This window comes from Procambarus clarkii, chromosome 85 (genome assembly GCF_040958095.1).
Source record: "Procambarus clarkii isolate CNS0578487 chromosome 85, FALCON_Pclarkii_2.0, whole genome shotgun sequence".
NCBI classification, from domain to species: domain Eukaryota; kingdom Metazoa; phylum Arthropoda; class Malacostraca; order Decapoda; family Cambaridae; genus Procambarus; species Procambarus clarkii.
This window is the reverse complement of record NC_091234.1, coordinates 12,221,770-12,243,679: the sequence shown is the minus strand read 5'-3', so window position 1 is coordinate 12,243,679 and position 21,910 is coordinate 12,221,770. Positions and strand designations below refer to the sequence as shown.

General features: G+C 43.6%; 1 protein-coding gene across 1 annotated transcript; it reads right to left on the bottom strand.

Moving 5' to 3' along the window:
* Positions 1–5,860: 5,860 nt before the first annotated feature.
* On the bottom strand, positions 5,861–6,987 carry LOC138358690 (uncharacterized). The gene is made up of 6 exons (XM_069316845.1): positions 6,938–6,987; positions 6,665–6,811; positions 6,497–6,601; positions 6,262–6,366; positions 6,052–6,156; positions 5,861–6,008 (listed from the first exon to the last, which is right to left on the bottom strand). The coding sequence occupies exons 1-6, from the start codon at positions 6,985–6,987 to the stop codon at positions 5,861–5,863; spliced, it is 660 nt and encodes a 219-aa protein (XP_069172946.1).
* Positions 6,988–21,910: the final 14,923 nt, after the last annotated feature.

Sequence of the window (21,910 nt, the reverse complement as noted above, 5' to 3'; positions counted from 1 at the left end):
GAACAGGGAATATTGGACGTCATCAATGCATCTTGGCAGCAAGGCAAACTACCGACCTCTTGGAAGCAAGCAGACATCATACCGATTCCTAAGCCGAAAGAACCTGGTAATTACAGACCCATTTCATTAACGTCATGCATTAGTAAAACTGCAGAACGGATGGTCTTAAATAGGCTACTGTGGAAGACTGGAGACCTTCATAAACACATATTTGGCTTCACTAGAGGAGTAGGTACTGCCAACTGCATAGCAACATTACTAGGAACAGTTAACTCGGGTCCAGCTATAGTGATCTTCCTTGATCTAGAAAAAGCATTTGAACTTGCAAGCCCGCAAGCAATATTACACACCTTAGTTAAAAAAGGTGTAAAGGGAAAAATGCTAGCATGGATTCAAGATTACCTAAGTCACAGGTATGCCAGAGTAAAGTTGCAAGGACAAGTGTCGGACTACCACTTGCACGAGAATGGGACTCCACAAGGAGTCGTCCTCAGTCCTAGTCTTTTTAACATCCTTGTGGAAAACCTTGTTACCATGACATTTACAGAAGGGGTTAAATTGCTAAGCTATGCTGATGATATATAGCATTAGTCATTACAGGTCCTTCACTTCTAAATAAAGCTCAAGGTGCATTAGATAAAGTAGCATCTGAATGCAGTGTTTTAGGGCTAAAATATCTGCACAGAAGTCTAAGGCAATGAGACTAGGCGGCAACACTCCAGACAGGCACCTACGCATTCAAGACATTAACCTTCAGTGGGTTACACAATATCAATATCTCGGAGTGTGGATAGATTTTAAAATGACATTCAATAAGCAAATTCAATATCTAAAGGAGAAAGCAAAATCACGACTAAATATAATGAGAGCAATCACAGGGCCCCGTCTAGGAGCGGGACACAAAGTGTTAAGAATGTTTTACATACACGCCGTTCGTTCCCTAGTTGATTATGCAGCGCCTGCCTTACTCACTCTTTCTCCTGGTCATTGGGCTAACGTTGAGGTTCTTCAAAATGATGCATTGCGAATCATAACAGGAGCTCCCAGATGGACTAAAATACTGAACCTAAGAGTAGAAACCAAGCTAACGTCGATTGAAATAAGGGTAAAAGAGATTGCTGCGTGCATGCTGACCAAGATATTGACTAGACCTAGAATCAGTTCACTTAAAGATATAATCACTGGAGCACTAACTCTGGACAGAAGAGCCTCCAATAGCAACAGGTGGACCCATTGTGCGATAAACACCATCAATACATTCGATATAACAAACACAGTCACTAAGTGGGGTGTCGACGAAATACATGCAGACTTTGTTATGCAAGCCCCTTGGGAATCTCTGCCAGCAGACTTTAAGATTATGGCTCTTGAAGGAAAGAAGAACCAGACAAATCCTCATCTGCTACGTAACATTGCACAGATGCATATAGAAGCAAACATGGCATCCGACAGCATCACTTACTTCACAGATGGATCAGTAGACCAGCAGGGACAAGAAACCAGAGCTGCAGTTAAAGCAGGAAACTCTGTAAATAGTTGGAGGCTCTCAAATGGGTGTTCGACTTTACAAACAGAGATGCTAGCCATTCAAAAGGCTTTGGAACATGCTCTTGCTGAACACCGACATCATGTTATCATACATACAGATTCGAGAACCGCCATTGAAACCTTGCAACAAGAACACATATGTGATAACATCCATCTGATCACAAATGTCATATCATTCATGCAAACACTCAAACGACAAGGCCGATGGGTACTTATCAACTGGGTGCCAAGTCATGTGGGAATAATAGGAAATGACACTGTAGACGAAGCTGCAAAACTTGCTACTAAGAGGAGAAATGTAGACATTTACATACCACAGAGTCTATCACAGATTAAGAAAGTAATTAGAAACAGAGCAATGCAAAAGATGTACAGTGACCACAACACAGCATTTGCAACATCAGGATCTGCGGGTTGGTACAAGAATTCAACCAACTACGAACCACTTAGTTTGATGAAAGGGAACAGTAGAGCAACAGAAGTGCATTTACATCGCATCAGGCTTGGATACCCATGTGCATGGGAAATAGGCTTACAGGTTCCGGAAGATGAGAGGAAATGTCAACACTGGAGAAATGCCCGACAGACCACTGGAACATTATCTAACACAGTGCACAGTTACAAACCCATTAAGATTTCAACTTAGATTCAACAGAGCAGAAGAAGTTGTTAAACACATATGGCAAAATCTTACTGAAGCGACCATACGAGTCATAAATACTCATACTCCGCCCAAGTAAAACAGAAACAAGCAACACTTAGTGGGCCAGCCAGAGACTTAGGGCCTGCGCAGGAATATCCCTGAAAAAAGAAAGAAAAAAAAAAAAAGCTTAATTAACACAATATGGTGATAGTAACTCAACATGATGAGACTGTTTTGCATTGTTAGCTTATGACAATATAGCAAGCTTAACACAATATTGAGATTGTCTTGAATGATGAGCATAACAAAATATGGTGATATTGTCTTGTATAGTGAGATTTACACAATAGTGTGAGATTTTCTTGCATAAAGGTATCGTGAGCTTAACACATTATGGTGAGTGTCTTGTATTGTGAGGCAAACACAATGAGGGCAGATTGTCTTGTATGGTGGGCTTACCACAATTTGGTGAGATTATCTTGCATAGTGAGCTAAATAAAATATAGTGAGTGTCATGCATGGTGAGCCTAACACAATTTGGTGAGCTTAACTCAATATGGTGAGACAGTTTTGCATGGCGAGCTGAACACACTATGGTAAGATGAACAAAATATGGTTAGATTGTCTTGAATTGTAAGTTTAACACAAATATGGTGAGATTGTCTTTTACAGTGAGCTTAACACAATATGGTGAACGTAACACAATATGGTAAGGTTTACACTATATTGTAAGCTTAACACAATATGGTGAGATGGTCTTTTGCGGTGAGCTTAACAAAATATGGTGAGCTTAACACCATATGTTTGAAATTATCCAACCATTATACATCATTTTTGTATTATAATACATCATCATCATTGTATTAACCACAATAATTACTAATCTTACTAATTCGTAGAATTAATCCATTACTGTTTTCTATTGCGAGACAATATTCTGTCAAATCCTTCCTGGTCCCATGACGCCGTGAGGTAGCGACAGGCTAAGACATGAAACATTCAACGTAGTGTTGGGATTTTTACCGAGTCCAGTTACATGCTCTTTCTTTCCAAATATAATCTTTTATGAAGGAGTCTACTTATTTAGCGTACTGAACTTGATCATTTAATCAGATTGATTATATCACTAAATATTATTGCGAGGTAAAACAAATATACGTTGACCCTTCTCGTTTTATTTGTGCAATGTTAAATTAAACCTATTGCCTTTCGAAAAGATGTATTATGACTTGATACATTTATTAGTGACATCAGTACTTGTCATGATTCCTTACTTCCCTAATTAATTACCAGTAAATAAAATACTTTAAGCTCGAGATCACTTTGGAGTTTTCTGCGCATGCGTATCCGAGCGAGGGGGAAGGAGGAGAGCATCACTTCAGACTCTGCCACGCGCACTGACAGGCTCGCCATTCAGACGCTATATTAGCAGCGTGTTATGGGCGTGTTACCAGCGTGCAAGAGAGAGAAACGACATTGCAAGGAACTTGCTTAGTATCATTTTATTCGCCCCCACAACCACGAGAGCGGTGCCATGTTAATTCGGCACATAACGGCAGTGTCCTGGAACTATTTAACTCTCCAGCCCATAATGGACGTCTTAACAACAGTACTGCAGGATGGTGGACTGGAATCGTTCCACTTGACCAACGGACATTTGGCCCGGGAACTATTATTTGCTTTTCTGTTTCTTGTGATCACATTTAACATTTAGGCTAGTTGGCATTAGGCTGCGAAAATCCAGTACGTTTACTCTAGCAGTTTCCGTAATTATTTTAGGAAATCATATTCTTTAATTTATGTAGAAGAATTCTAAAGTGTCAGATATATCGCTTAAATTATATGTGGAAGAATTCCGTATTATTTGGTATATCTTATTTCTTTACGTAGAAGATTTCTACATTGTAATTGCCTTTCAGCTCTTGAGTCCACGTCAAGCAAGGAGCTAGATCAAATCAATGGCGCTGGTTCACGTGAAGAACCAACCTTGGTTCTTGGCGAAGTAAGTAAGAAATTATCAAAAGAAGGCACCAAACCGGGAAGCCTATGTAGCACCATCAAATGCGCAGAATAATCAGAGGGCGCTAAATATCACCAAGGATGCCAATACGAGAACAAAAACGCATAAGGCGAACGATATCAAAAGTATCGGAGTCACCAAGAATTCTATTGAGGGACAGGTGACCGCGAGGGGCGGTCGGAAAGCAAGACACACGCTCGTCCTGGAAGTCAGGACATTCAAGAAGGACATGCACGACTGTAAGAGGGACAATGCAACTAGGACAATAAGGAGCTGGGCGGCGCTCCATCAAGTGACCATGGGTTAAGCCAGTATGGCCAATACGCAACCTCGCCAGAGCTGTTTCCTATCGCCGGTTACGGTAGATTGATTGATGAAGATTAAGCCACCCAAAAGGTGGCACGGGCATGAATAGCCCGTAAGTGGTGGCCCTTTTGAGCCATCACCAGTATCAAGAGCTGATACTGGAGATCTGTGGAGGTGCGATTACACCCTGTGTGACGGGAAATGTCTCCCCCCCCCCCCCTCCCGGTTACGGTAGGTTCTTGGCAAAGAACCAACCACCTTCACGTGCAACGATTTGCCCGACGCAACCCGTCGTCAGTGGAATGTGGCGACCGATTTCACATCTCTTAATTTTACAGCTAAGCTGTCAATTGTTGTTGTAGAGAAATAACCATGTAGTTACATTAATGATCTCTAAATGAGATCAATACTACTAACCCATTGATTTGACCATATACTTGGTCATACTACTGTAGTATTTTGAGGTACATTTGCCTCTAATTAGTATTATTATAATCCATTTAATTTCCATTCATATTATTATTACTCTGGCGAAGAACCAGCGCCAGAATCATGCTTGGGATTTATTAATTAATTAATAACATCTATAGGACACTAGTTCATGGTATTAATATCAAACCCCTTGCTCTACCTAGTTTTCCACTTTTTCAAAAAAAAGTGGCGGTCCTTTGTAGCTATCGAAAATAGTATCAATTTAAATGAATTACTTGAGTCAAGTTTTCCCACACCATATAGTGAGCTTAAGACAATATGGTGAGATTGTCTTGTATGGTAAGACTAACACAATATGGTGAAATTATGCTGTACGGTGAGCTTTACACAATAGTGTGAGTTTGTCTTATATGGTGAGTTTAACACAATATGGTGAGATTGTCTTTTATTGTGAGCCTATCACAATATAGTGAGATTGTTTTGCATTATGAGCTTAACACGATATGGTGAAATTTTCTATTCTGGTGAGCTTAACACACTATAGTGAAATTGTCATATATGGTGAGCAAAACACAATATTGCGAGATTTCTTTGCATGTTGTGCTTAACGCAATATGGAGAGATAATCTTAAATGGAGATTAACACAATATGGATAGATTGTCTTACATGAAGAGCTTAACTCAAAATGGTGAGATTGTCTTGTGTGGTGAGCTTAAACAAATATGGTGACATTGTTGTGCCTGGTTAGTTTTACACAATATGGTGAGATTTTCTTGCATGGTGAGCTTAACACAATACTGTGAGATTGTCATATACAGAGAGCGTAACACTATATGGTGAGTTTGTCTTGGTTGGTATGCTTAACACAGTATTGTGAGACCTTCTTATATAGTGAGCGTAACTTAATATGTTAAGCTTTACACAAGAGTAAGCTGAGTGTGATATAGCGGTACCTGAGTGTGATATAGCGGTACCTGAGTGTAATATAGCGGTACCTGAGTGTGATATAGCGGTACCTGAGTGTGATATAGCGGTACCTGAGTGTGATATAGCGGTACCTGAGTGTGATATAACAGTACCTGAGTGTGATAATAACAGTACCTGAGTGTGATATAGCGGTAACTGAGTGTGATATAGCGGTACCTGAGTGTGATATAACAGTACCTGAGTGTGATATAGCGGTACCTGAGTGTGATATAACAGTACCTGAGTGTGATATAACAGTACCTGAGTGTGATATAACAGTACCTGAGTGTGATATAACAGTACCTGAGTGTGATATAACAGTACCTGAGTGTGATATAACAGTACCTGAGTGTGATATACCAGTACCTGAGTGTGATATAGCGGTACCTGAGTGTGATATAGCGGTACCTGAGTGTGATATAGCGGTACCTGAGTGTGATATAGCGGTACCTGAGTGTGATATAGCGGTACCTAGCTGAGTGTGATATAGCGGTACCCGAGTGTGATATAACAGTACCCGAGTGTGATATAACAGTACCTGAGTGTGATATAACAGTACATGAGTGTGATATAACAGTACCTGAGTGTGATATAGCGGTACCTGAGTGTGATGTAGCGGTACCTGAGTGTGATATAGCGGTACCTGAGTGTGATATAGCGGTACCTGAGTGTGATATAGCGGTACCTGAGTGTGATATAACAGTACCTGAGTGTGATATAACAGTACCTGAGTGTGATATAACAGTACCTGAGTGTGATATAGCGGTACCTGAGTGTGATATAACAGTACCTGAGTGTGATATAACAGTACCTGAGTGTGATATAGCGGTACCTGAGTGTGATATAGCGGTACCTGAGTGTGATATAGCGGTACCTGAGTGTGATATAGCGGTACCTGAGTGTGATATAACAGTACCTGAGTGTGATATAACAGTACCTGAGTGTGATATAACAGTACCTGAGTGTGATATAACAGTACCTGAGTGTGATATAACAGTACCTGAGTGTGATATAACAGTACCTGAGTGTGATATAACAGAACCTGAGTGTGATATAACAGAACACCACCATACCTCACCATACAGCCCCAGACCTCACCATACAGCCCCAGACTTCACCATACAGCCCCAGACTTCACCATACAGCCCCAGACCTCACCATACATCCCCAGACCTCACCATACAGCCCCAGACCTCACCATACAGCACCAGACCTCACCATACAGCACCAGACCTCACCATACAGCACCAGACCTCACCATACAGCACCAGACCTAACCATACAGCACCAGACCTCACCATACAGCGCCAGACCTCACCATACAGTACCAAACCTCACCATACAGCACCAGACCTCACCATACAGCAGCAGATCTCACCATACAGCACCAGACCTCACCATACAGCACCAGACCTCACCATACAGCACCAGACCTCACCATACAGCACCAGACCTCACCATACAGCACCAGACCTCACCATACAGCACCAGATCTCACCATACAGCACCAGACCTCACCATACAGTACCAAACCTCACCATACACCACCAGACCTCACCATACAGTACCAAACCTCACCATACAGCACCATACCTCACCATACACCACCAGACCTCACCATACAGCACCAGACCTCACCATACAGCACCAGACCTCACCATACACCACCAGACCTCACCATACAGCACCAGACCTCACCACACACCACCAGACCTCACCATACACCACCAGACCTCACCATACAGCACCAGACCTCACCATACACCAGACCTCACCCTACAGCACCAGACCTCACCATACACCACCAGACCTCACCATACACCACCAGACCTCACCATACAGCACCAGACCTCACCATACACCACCAGACCTCACCATACACCACCAGACCTCACCATACACCACTATACAGTACCAAACCTCACCATACACCACCAGACCTCACCATACAGCACCAGACCTCACCATACACCACCAGACCTCACCATACAGCACCAAACGTCACCATACACCACCAGACCTCACCATACAGCACCAGACCTCACCATACAGCACCATACAGCACCAGACCTCACCATACAGCACCAGACCTCACCACACAGCACCAGAAGTCACCATACAGCACCAGACCTCACCATACACCACCAGACTTCACCATACCCCATCAGACTTCACCATACACCATCAGACCTCACCATACAGCAACGGACCTCACCATACCTCACCATACACCACCAGACCTCACCATACAGCACCAGACCTCACCATACAGCACCAGACCTCACCATACACCACCAGACCTCACCATACAGCACCATACCTCACCATACAGGACCAGACCCCACCATACAGCACCAGACTTCACCATACACCATCAGACTTCACCATACACCATCAGACCTCACCATACAGCACCAGACCTCACCATACAGCACCATACCTCACCATACACCACCAGACCTCACCATACAGCACCAGACCTCACCATACAGCACCAGACCCCACCATACAGTACCAGACCTCACCATACAGCACCAGACCTCACCATACAGTACCAGACCTCACCATACAGTACCAGACCTCACCATACAGCACCAGACCTCACCATACAGTACCAGACCTCACCATACAGTACCAGACCTCACCATACAGCACCAGACCTCACCATACAGTACCAGACCTCACCATACAGTACCAGACCTCACCATACAGCACCAGACCTCACCATACAGTACCAGACCTCACCATACAGTACCAGACCTCACCATACAGTACCAGACCTCACCATGCAGCACCAGACCTCACCATACAGTACCAGACCTCACCATACAGTACCAGACCTCACCATACAGCACCAGACCTCACCATACAGTACCAGACCTCACCATACAGTACCAGACCTCACCATACAGTACCAGACCTCACCATACAGTACCAGACCTCACCATACAGCACCAGACCTCACCATACAGCACCAGACCTCACCATACAGCACCAGACCTCACTACACAGTACCAGACCTCACCATACAGTACCAGACCTCACCATACAGCACCAAACCTCACCATACAGCACCAGACCTCACCATACAGCACCAGACCTCACCATACAGCACCAGACCTCACCATACAGCACCAGACCTCACTACACAGCAACAGACCTCACCATACAGCACCAGACCTCACTACACAGTACCAGACCTCACCATACAGTACCAGACCTCACCATACAGCACCAGACCTCACCATACAGCACCAGACCTCACCATACCTCACCATACAGCACCAGACCTCACCATACAGCACCAGACCTCACTACACAGCATCAGACCTAACCATACAGCACCAGACCTCACTACACAGCATCAGACCTAACCATACACCATGTTGGAAATTTCCAACACTAAGAAACTACTATTGTATTATAATAAATCATTATTATTATATACTAACTACAGTAGTCACTAAATTTACTAACAGTAGTGTCAACATAAACTAACCATTGTATCTGCGTATTAATGCTAGAATTCTTATGAAATAGAGCACCAACATTGCGTCAGATAATGTCTAGTTAAACACATTTATTACCAATGTGTTAGAGAATTGAATGTGGTTCTCTAAAATCATCAGTATTCCGTGTGATAATTATTTACGGATAACATAACTCCCAATAATTCTAAATCGAGAGTTTTTAGTTACAATTGTTATCAAATAATAGTTTTTTCTGTCACGCATAAATGCCATGGAGAAAACTAAAATCTACTCCATTTCTCGTTTAACGCCATAAGACGAGAAGGCGATAATATTTAAATCCCTCTAATTGCAACCCAGTCCTCATTAAAGTATTTCAGCCACAATTGCGCGAAATAGTATTATTCGTGATTAATAATTTCTGTGGTGAATGCGAAACGCGGGTTGGGGAAGGGGGCGACGCCATTGTGAAGGGAGCGTGCTTGGACAGCGGAAGGTCATGGCGTCAAGAGTGGCGAGACATGTGGCGTTTGGGAGTTATCAGCAAGAATTACACTGATACCCAACTAATACTGAATAATTATTCTTCCACGTGCTCCATAGTGCTCAGCCAACCAATAACGCGTCTAGAATTAAGCCAAAACCCACAATCACGTGTACGCTGTGAAAGTTTGGGACTGGCAGACCCGATATCGGCAGACTTCAGTAGTAGCTGCGCTCACGTTAAGTATAGTTTCTTTCTTGATGCATCATTTAAGATTGTATATTTGTGAGTAGTCTGTCGTTATATAGTGAGACGACCACATATCGAACGTTAGTACCGCATTAATGTTTATTTTCTATTTTCATGAATATTGAGATTAAAAGTAGCCTAGTCCAATGCTACTTAATATTCTTTAAATTACAGCTCGTATGTGAGGAGTCAACGAGTCGTTAACAGCATTCGTGTTATTCACCTCTAATTTCTTCTATGTGGAGATCCTGAGATCACGAGGACGAATCACGAACGGTGTCATAGAAATCGTCTTAAAGCTAAGACTTTTTTATCATTATACAAATTTGCAAGATTATCATATTGAATATTCTTACCATACCTGATTTTTGGAAATTTATGTGTTTACTTAGATGATTGCTCCGTAATTTAATAATTATTAATATTCATAATTTGAGTTCACATATTTGACTCTATAGCATTTTAGATCATAATATTATTTACTCAACAATGAACTGGTGACGAATCACACTAGTTCCTAGACGTATATGAAGTTCTAGTAATACCCCCCCAATGTAGGTGTTTGAGGCTCTGACTTTAGTTAATTAATCATACAGCCCATTCTTTATTTTAAGTGATTATTCTTTCTAATACTTATCCATAGACACTGGTTCTTCAGTGTGTTTTCTAATGATCACTTTTATAGTTTCCCTCTTTTCTCAAAAGTGGATGGTCCTTCGTAATTAAATTAAATAAGTAAAATAATTGAATAATTGAGTCAAGCCCCAGATATCCCACACACCAACAGACCCCACCATACAGCACCAGACCTCACCATACAGCACCAGACCTCACCATACAGCACCAGACCTCACCATGCACCACCAGACCTCACCATGCACCACCAGACCTCACCATACAGCACCAGACCTCACCATACAGCACCAGACCTCACCATACAGCACCAGACCTCACCATACAGCACCAGACCTTACCATACAGCACCAGACCTCACCATGCACCACCAGACCTCACCATGCACCACCATACCTCACCATACAGCACCAGACCTCACCATACAGCACCAGACCTCACTATAAAGCACCAGACCTCACCATACAGCACCAGACCTCACCATACGGCACCAGACCTCACCATACAGCACCAGACCTAACCATACGGCACCAGACCTCACCATACAGCACCAGACCTTACCATACAGCACCAGACCTCACCATACAGCACCAGACTTCACCATACAGCACCAGACCTCACCATTCAGCCCCAGACCTTACCATACAGCCCCAGACCTCACAATACATCCCCAGACCTCACCATACAGCCCTAGACCTCACCATACAGCATCAGACCTCACCATACACCACCAGACTTCACCATACAGCACCAGATCTCACCATACAGCACCAGACCTCACCATACAGCATCAGACCTCACCATACTCCACCAGACTTCACCATACAGCACCAGACCTCACCATACAGCACCAGATCTCACCATACAGCTCCAGACCTCACCATACAGCACAAAACCTCACCATACACCACCAGACCTCACCATACAGTACCAAACCTCACCATACAGCACCATACCTCACCATACACCACCAGACCTCACCATACAGCACCAGACCTCACCATACACCACCAGACCTCACCATACAGCACCAGACCTCTCCATACAGCACCAGACCTCACCATACACCACCAGACCTCACCATACAGCACCAGACCTCACCATACAGCACCAGACCTCACCATACAGCACCAGACCTCACCATACAGCACCAGACCTCTCCATACACCACCAGACCTCACCATACACCACCAGACCTCACCATACACCACCAGACCTCACCATACAGCACCAGACCTCACCATACACCACCAGACCTTACCATACAGCACCAGACCTCACCATACACCACCAGACCTCACCATACAGCACCAGACCTCACCATACACCACCAGACCTCACCATACACCACCAGACCTCACCATACACCACCAGACCTCACCATACACCACCAGACCTCACCATACACCACCAGACCTCACCATACACCACCAGACCTCACCATACACCACTATACAGTACCAAACCTCACCATACACGACCAGACCTCACCATACAGCACCAGACCTCACCATACACCACCAGACCTCACAATACAGCACCAAACCTCACCATACACCACCAGACCTCACCATACAGCACCAGACCTCACCATACAGCACCATACAGCACCAGACCTCACCATACAGCACCAGACCTCACCACACAGCACCAGAAGTCACCATACAGCACCAGACCTCACCATACACCACCAGACTTCACCATACACCATCAGACTTCACCATACACCATCAGACCTCACCATACAGCACCAGACCTCACCATACAGCACCATACCTCACCATACACCACCAGACCTCACCATACAGCACCAGACCTCACCATACAGCACCAGACCTCACCATACATCACCAGACCTCACCATACCTCACCATACAGCACCAGACCTCACCATACAGCACCAGACCTCACCATACAGCACCAGACTTCACCATACACCATCAGACTTCACCATACACCATCAGACCTCACCATACAGCACCAGACCTCACCATACAGCACCATACCTCACCATCAGACCTCACCATACAGCACCAGACCTCACCATACAGCACCAGACCTCACCATACAGTACCAGACCTCACCATACAGCACCAGACCTCACCATACAGTACCAGACCTCACCATACAGTACCAGACCTCACCATACAGCACCAGACCTCACCATACAGTACCAGACCTCACCATACAGTACCAGACCTCACCATACAGCACCAGACCTCACCATACAGTACCAGACCTCACCATACAGTACCAGACCTCACCATACAGCACCAGACCTCACCATACAGTACCAGACCTCACCATACAGTACCAGACCTCACCATACAGCACCAGACCTCACCATATAGTACCAGACCTCACCATACAGCACCAGACCTCACCATACAGTACCAGACCTCACCATACAGTACCAGACCTCACCATACAGCACCAGACCTCACCATACAGTACCAGACCTCACCATACAGTACCAGACCTCACCATATAGTACCAAACCTCACCATACAGTACCAGACCTCACCATACAGCACCAGACCTAACCATACAGCACCAGACCTCACCATACAGCACCAGACCTCACTACACAGCATCAGACCTCACCATACAGCACCAGACCTCACTACACAGTACCAGACCTCACCATACAGTACCAGACCTCACCATACAGCACCAGACCAGGGAAAATATTAGAAATGGAGTAACTTTATATGCCTTAAATACAAGATCTATAGCGTGCACTGAGATAACTCACGATGAGCTACTGGATGCTATAAAAAGTGGCAGCTCTATTGCTCCTGGGAAAGATGGAGTAACGTATGACATTCTTAATTATTCAGCCGGTATGAAACCTAGTCCCTTACTTGATTTGTTTAATATGAGTTATAGAGAGGGAAAGTTACCAAGAAAATGAAAAGAGGCAGTCATCATTCCTATCCCTAAGTCAAACGGTGGCTACAGACCTGTCTCCTTAATATCCTGCTTTTGTAAAATGATGGAAAGGATTTTGTTAAATAGGCTACTCTACCTTGTAGGTGATAACATGTCCAGTAATCTCTTTGGTTTTATCAAAGGCAAAAGTACTGCGGATTGTCTCTTAAAGTGTTTGTCTAATATGGATGACAATTGTAGAGTTTTTGTTGATCTACAAGGAGCATTTGATAAAGCCAATGGGGAAGTAATCTTATACGAATTAGCCAATCTGGGAATAACAGGGAGATTGTTACACTGGATAAGGGATTATCTACAAGGCAGAAAAGGTCAGGTGTATTATCAGGGATGCATGTCTGAGGAACTGAGGTTTCAGTTAGGTACCCCACAAGGGGGAGTATTAAGTCCCACCTTATTCAATGTATTAATGAACAGATTAGCATCAGAAATGTATCCTCCAGGGGTCACGACGATCATATATGCTGATGACATTCTTATACAAGGCACTTCCGGGAACAAAATTCAAACTGCTCTTAACATACTTGGTACAACCTGTCACAAGTTAGGCTTAGTTATAAATGCAGATAAAACCAAATATGAATATAGGAAACGAAGAAATATAACACTTACTCTAAATGGTGTGGAACTGAGCCGTGTTCAGAAGTACAAGTATCTGGACATGTATGTTGGATACACATGTGAGAGTAAAAATGCTGAAATAAATCATATCAGCACCTTATGTAAAGCCCGTCTGCATCCTCTAAAAGCACTGGCTTTTTCTGGTAAAGGTGTTGGGGTACCTATCTTACGGATGTTATACATAAGCACTGTTCGGTCCCTGATAGACTACGCAGCACCCGTTTTGTCTTACACAGGCCAAGGCAGAATTCAAAAAATAGAGCTGATACAGAACGAGGCTTTGAGGATTATTCTTGGATGTCAAAGAAATGTAATGATTGAAATAATGAGAATGGAATTAAATTTACAGAGTGTGTGTGATAGAGTCCGTGACATTAACACTAGAGTAGCTATTCGTTTCATGCCGAGAAAAGGAGGGGATAAGCTGTTTGAGAGCGTTCAGACCTGCTTGAGTGACGTACACACTTCCAGGAAACTGAGGGAGACACGCTACACGAGGGGATTAGCTCATGACCTCAGGGAATACGATGTACTTGACTGCTGTAAACCCTCTCGACAGGGTAATATGTCTGCTCCCTGGAAAGTACAGAAAATAGACGTCGAAATTGTACCCCTCAATGTGAAAAAGATTCAGCATGAACCGGGACAATTACGGTGTATGTATGGAAGCATGATATCCCGGTTACCAAGAGGCAACAGTTTACATGTGTATTGCGACGGGTCGGTGGCGGAGGATGGCAGGGCCGGGTGTGGTGTCCTAATAAGGGAATATACGGAGTTTGGGACTGTGGACAGGAAAATTGAACTCCGGCTTAGTAATTATATATCATCCACACAAGCTGAACTGCAGGCCATTCTGGCGTGTTTGGAGGAAGTACGTCATGACGACAAAAATGTTTTTGTATTTGTCGATAGCCGAGGAGCAGTGGAGTCCTCAAACAGTCGAAACCCAGTCTTCATGTCTATAGTTGAGAATTGTAAGAGAAGAATAGCTGAGATACAGCTGAAAGGTCATAGTGTGAAATTCATGTGGATTCCATCTCATGTTGGAATAGTGCTCAACGAGGTGGCGGATGACTTGGCCAAACGTGCCACATCAAAACCACAAATTGACATTGAATGTGAATTCACAATGAGACAAATAAGAAGCAAAATCAGAAATATTCAGGCACAGGCAGGAGTGGAGAGGAGAGGGATAATGTATGAGAGAAGTCTAACCATGCAACACTACATGTATGTGAGTCAAAACACCCTTTTCACTTATAGTAAAAGGAGAAATGCTTGGAGTGACTCTGTGTACATGCGGCTCAGGCTTGGGTACAAATATTACTGGGATAATGGGATAGGCGTTCATGATAATGACACGAAGTGTAAACTATGTGGTATGTTAAGGTCTCACACCCTTGCCCATTATGTTCTTGATTGTCCGTTGATAAATGTATATAGAAACACTGAGATAAGGACTGTTCCTGAGCAAATAGCCTGGATGTGTCACAAAGGAAAGGTTGATGATATTCTTGAGAGATATAAGAATTTTGCACCAAGACTGTAATATTTTGTTGAATTATCCGTATAACTAGGTCATAAAAGTATTTGTGTACGTCTGATACCATACCACTTGCGAAGGAGGAAATGTACATGTTTATCTCTCAGAATGTTTGGTAACAGGTTTATTGTTTGTGATGTGTGTCTATGTATGTACTAACACGTTGTACTGAACGGGGTGAGAATAGCTTGAGCTACCTCATCCCTTTGTGTGTATTTTACCTCAATAAACTTATTTCAATTTCAATTTCAATTACAGCACCAGACCTCACCATACAGCACCAGACCTCACCATACAGCACCAGACCTCACCATACAGCACCAGACCTCACCATACAGCACCAGACCTCACCATACAGCACCAGACCTCACCATACAGCACCAGACCTCACCATACAGCACCAGACCTCACTACACAGCATCAGACCTAACCATACAGCACCAGACCTCACTACACAGCATCAGACCTAACCATACACCATGTTGGAAATTTCCAACACTAATAAACTACTATTGTATTATAATAAATCATTATTATTATATACTAACTACAGTAGTCACTAAATTTACTAACAGTAGTGTCAACATAAACTAACCATTGTATCTGCGTATTAATGCTAGAATTCTTATGAAATAGAGCACCAACATTGCGTCAGATAATGTCTAGTTAAACACATTTATTACCAATGTGTTAGAAAATTGAATGTGGTTCTCTAAAATCATCAGTATTCCGTGTGATAATTATTTACGGATAACATAACTCCCAATAATTCTAAATCGAGAGTTTTTAGTTACAATTGTTATCAAGTAATAGTTTTTTCTGTCACGCGTAAATGCCATGGAGAAAACTAAAATCTACTCCATTTCTCGTTTAACGCCATAAGACGAGAAGGCGATAATATTTAAATCCCTCTAATTGCAACCCAGTCCTCATTAAAGTATTTCAGCCACAATTGCGCGAAATAGTATTATTCGTGATTAATAATTTATGTGGTGAATGCGAAACGCGGGTTGGGGAAGGGGGCGACGCCATTGTGAAGCGAGCGTGCTTGGACAGCGGAAGGTCATGGCGTCAAGAGTGGCGAGACATGTGGCGTTTGGGAGTTATCAGCAAGAATTACACTGATACCCAACTAATACTGAATAATTATTCTTCCACGTGCTCCATAGTGCTCAGCCAACCAATAACGCGTCTAGAATTAAGCCAAAACCCACAAACACGTGTACGCTGTGAAAGTTTGGGACTGGCAGACCCGATATCGGCAGACTTCAGTAGTAGCTGCGCTCACGTTAAGTATAGTTTCTTTCTTGATGCATCATTTAAGATTGTATATTTGTGAGTAGTCTGTCGTTATATAGTGAGACGACCACATATCCAACGTTAGTACCGCATTAATGTTTATTTTCTATTTTCATGAATATTGAGATTAAAAGTAGCCTAGTCCAATGCTACTTAATATTCTTTAAATTACAGCTCGTATGTGAGGAGTCAACGAGTCGTTAACAGCATTCGTGTTATTCACCTCTAATTTCTTCTATGTGGAGATCCTGAGATCACGAGGACGAATCACGAACGGTGTCATAGAAATCGTCCTAAAGCTAAGACTTTTTGTACACATTTAATTCTTCCATTTTTTATCATTATACAAATTTGCAAGATTATCATATTGAATATTCTTACCATACCTGATTTTTGGAAATTTATGTGTTTACTTAGATGATTGCTCCGTAATTTAATAATTATTAATATTCATAATTTGAGTTCACATATTTGACTCTATAGCATTTTAGATCATAATATTATTTACTCAACAATGAACTGGTGACGAATCACACTAGTTCCTAGACGTATATGAAGTTCTAGTAATACCCCCCCAATGTAGGTGTTTGAGGCTCTGACTTTAGTTAATTAATCATACAGCCCATTCTTTATTTTAAGTGATTATCCTTTCTAATACTGAAGACACTGGTTCTTCAGTGTGTTTTCTAATGATCACTTTTATAGTTTCCCTCTTTTCTCAAAAGTGGATGGTCCTTTGTAATTAAATTAAATAAGTAAAATAATTGAATAATTGAGTCAAGCCCCAGATATCCCACACACCAACAGACCCCACCATACAGCACCAGACCTCACCATACAGCACCAGACCTCACCATGCACCACCAGACCTCACCATGCACCACCAGACCTCACCATGCACCACCAGACCTCACCATACAGCACCAGACCTCACCATACAGCACCAGACCTCACCATACAGCACCAGACCTCACCATGCACCACCAGACCTCACCATGCACCACCAGACCTCACCATACAGCACCAGACCTCACCATACAGCACCAGACCTCACTATAAAGCACCAGACCTCACCATACGGCACCAGACCTCACCATACGGCACCAGACCTCACCATACAGCACCAGACCTAACCATACGGCACCAGACCTCACCATACAGCACCAGACATTACCATACAGCACCAGACCTCACCATACAGCACCAGACTTCACCATACAGCACCAGACCTCACCATACAGCCCCAGACCTTACCATACAGCCCCAGACCTCACAATACATCCCCAGACCTCACCATACAGCCCTAGACCTCACCATACAGCATCAGACCTCACCATACACCACCAGACTTCACCATACAGCACCAGATCTCACCATACAGCACCAGACCTCACCATACAGCATCAGACCTCACCATACACCACCAGACTTCACCATACAACACCAGACCTCACTATGCAACACCAGATCTCACCATACACCTCCAGACCTCACCATACAGTACCAAACCTCACCATACACCACCAGACCTCACCATACAGTACCAAACCACACCATACAGCACCATACCTCACCATACACCACCAGACCTCACCATACAGCACCAGACCTCACCATACACCACCAGACCTCACCATACAGCACCAGACCTCTCCATACAGCACCAGACCTCACCATACACCACCAGACCTCACCATACAGCACCAGACCTCACTATACATCACCAGACCTCACCATACAGCACCAGACCTCACCATACAGCACCAGACCTCTCCATACATCACCAGACCTCACCATACACCACCAGACCTCACCATACACCACCAGACCTCGCCATACACCACCAGACCTCACCATACAGCACCAGACCTCACCATACAGTACCAGACCTCACCATACACCACCAGACCTCACCATACAGCACTAGACCTCACCATACACCACCAGACCTCACCATACACCACCAGACCTCACCATACAGCACCAGACCTCACCATACACCACCAGACCTCACCATACACCACCAGACCTCACCATACACCACTATACAGTACCAAACCTCACCATACACGACCAGACCTCACCATACAGCACCAGACCTCACCATACAGCACCAGACCTCACCATACAGCACCAAACCTCACCATACACCACCAGACCTCACCATACAGCACCAGACCTCACCATACAGCACCATACAGCACCAGACCTCACCATACAGCACCAGACCTCACCACACAGCACCAGAAGTCACCATACAGCACCAGACCTCACCATACACCACCAGACTTCACCATACACCATCAGACTTCACCATACACCATCAGACCTCACCATACTGCACCAGACCTCACCATATAGCACCATACCTCACCATACACCACCAGACTTCACCATACAGCACCAGACCTCACCATACAGCACCAGACCTCACCATACACCACCAGACCTCACCATACAGCACCATACCTCACCATACAGCACCAGACCTCACCATACAGCACCAGACCTCACCATACAGGACAAGACTTCACCATACACCATCAGACTTCATCATACACCATCAGACCTCACCATACAGCACCAGACCTCACCATACAGCACCATACCTCACCATACACCACCAGACCTCACCATACAGCACCAGACCTCACCATACAGCACCAGACCTCACCATACAGTACCAGACCTCACCATACAATACCAGACCTCACCATACAGCACCAGACCTCACCATACAGTACCAGACCTCACCATACAGTACCAGACCTCACCATACAGTACCAGACCTCACCATACAGCACCAGACCTCACCATACAGTACCAGACCTCACCATACAGTACCAGACCTTACCATACAGCACCAGACCTCACCATACAGTACCAGACCTCACCATACAGTACCAGACCTCACCATACAGCACCAGACCTCACCATATAGTACCAGACCTCACCATACAGCACCAGACCTCACCATACAGTACCAGACCTCACCATACAGTACCAGACCTCACCATACAGCACCAGACCTCACCATACAGTACCAGACCTCACCATACAGTACCAGACCTCACCATACAGTACCAGACCTCACCATACAGTACCAGACCTCACCATACTGCACGACCTCACCATACAGCACCAGACCTCACCATACAGCACCAGACCTCACCATACAGCACCAGACCTCACCATACAGCACCAGACCTCACTACACAGCATCAGACCTCACCATACAGCACCAGACCTCACTACACAGTACCAGACCTCACCATACAGTACCAGACCTCACCATACAGCACCAGACCTCACCATACAGCACCAGACCTCACCATACAGCACCAGACCTCACTACACAGCATCAGACCTAACCATACAGCACCAGACCTCACTACACAGCATCAGACCTAACCATACACCATGTTGGAAATTTCCAACACTAATAAACTACTATTGTATTATAATAAATCATTATTATTATATACTAACTACAGTAGTCACTAAATTTACTAACAGTAGTGTCAACATAAACTAACCATTGTATCTGCGTATTAATGCTAGAATTCTTATGAAATAGAGCACCAACATTGCGTCAGATAATGTCTAGTTAAACACATTTATTACCAATGTGTTAGAAAATTGAATGTGGTTCTCTAAAATCATCAGTATTCCGTGTGATAATTATTTACGGATAACATAACTCCCAATAATTCTAAATCGAGAGTTTTTAGTTACAATTGTTATCAAGTAATAGTTTTTTCTGTCACGCGTAAATGCCATGGAGAAAACTAAAATCTACTCCATTTCTCGTTTAACGCCATAAGACGAGAAGGCGATAATATTTAAATCCCTCTAATTGCAACCCAGTCCTCATTAAAGTATTTCAGCCACAATTGCGCGAAATAGTATTATTCGTGATTAATAATTTCTGTGGTGAATGCGAGACGCGGGTTGGGGAAGGGGGCGACGCCATTGTGAAGCGAGCGTGCTTGGACAGCGGAAGGTCATGGCGTCAAGAGTGGCGAGACATGTGGCGTTTGGGAGTTATCAGCAAGAATTACACTGATACCCAACTAATACTGAATAATTATTCTTCCACGTGCTCCATAGTGCTCAGCCAACCAATAACGCGTCTAGAATTAAGCCAAAACCCACAAACACGTGTACGCTGTGAAAGTTTGGGACTGGCAGACGCGATATCGGCAGACTTCAGTAGTAGCTGCGCTCACGTTAAGTATAGTGTCTTTCTTGATGCATCATTTAAGATTGTATATTTGTGAGTAGTCTGTCGTTATATAGTGAGACGACCACATATCCAACGTTAGTACCGCATTAATGTTTATTTTCTATTTTCATGAATATTGAGATTAAAAGTAGCCTAGTCCAATGCTACTTAATATTCTTTAAATTACAGCTCGTATGTGAGGAGTCAACGAGTCGTTAACAGCATTCGTGTTATTCACCTCTAATTTCTTCTATGTGGAGATCCTGAGATCACGAGGACGAATCACGAACGGTGTCATAGAAATCGTCTTAAAGCTAAGACTTTTTGTACACATTTAATTCTTCCATTTTTTATCATTATACAAATTTGCAAGATTATCATATTGAATATTCTTACCATACCTGATTTTTGGAAATTTATGTGTTTACTTAGATGATTGCTCCGTAATTTAATAATTATTAATATTCATAATTTGAGTTCACATATTTGACTCTATAGCATTTTAGATCATAATATTA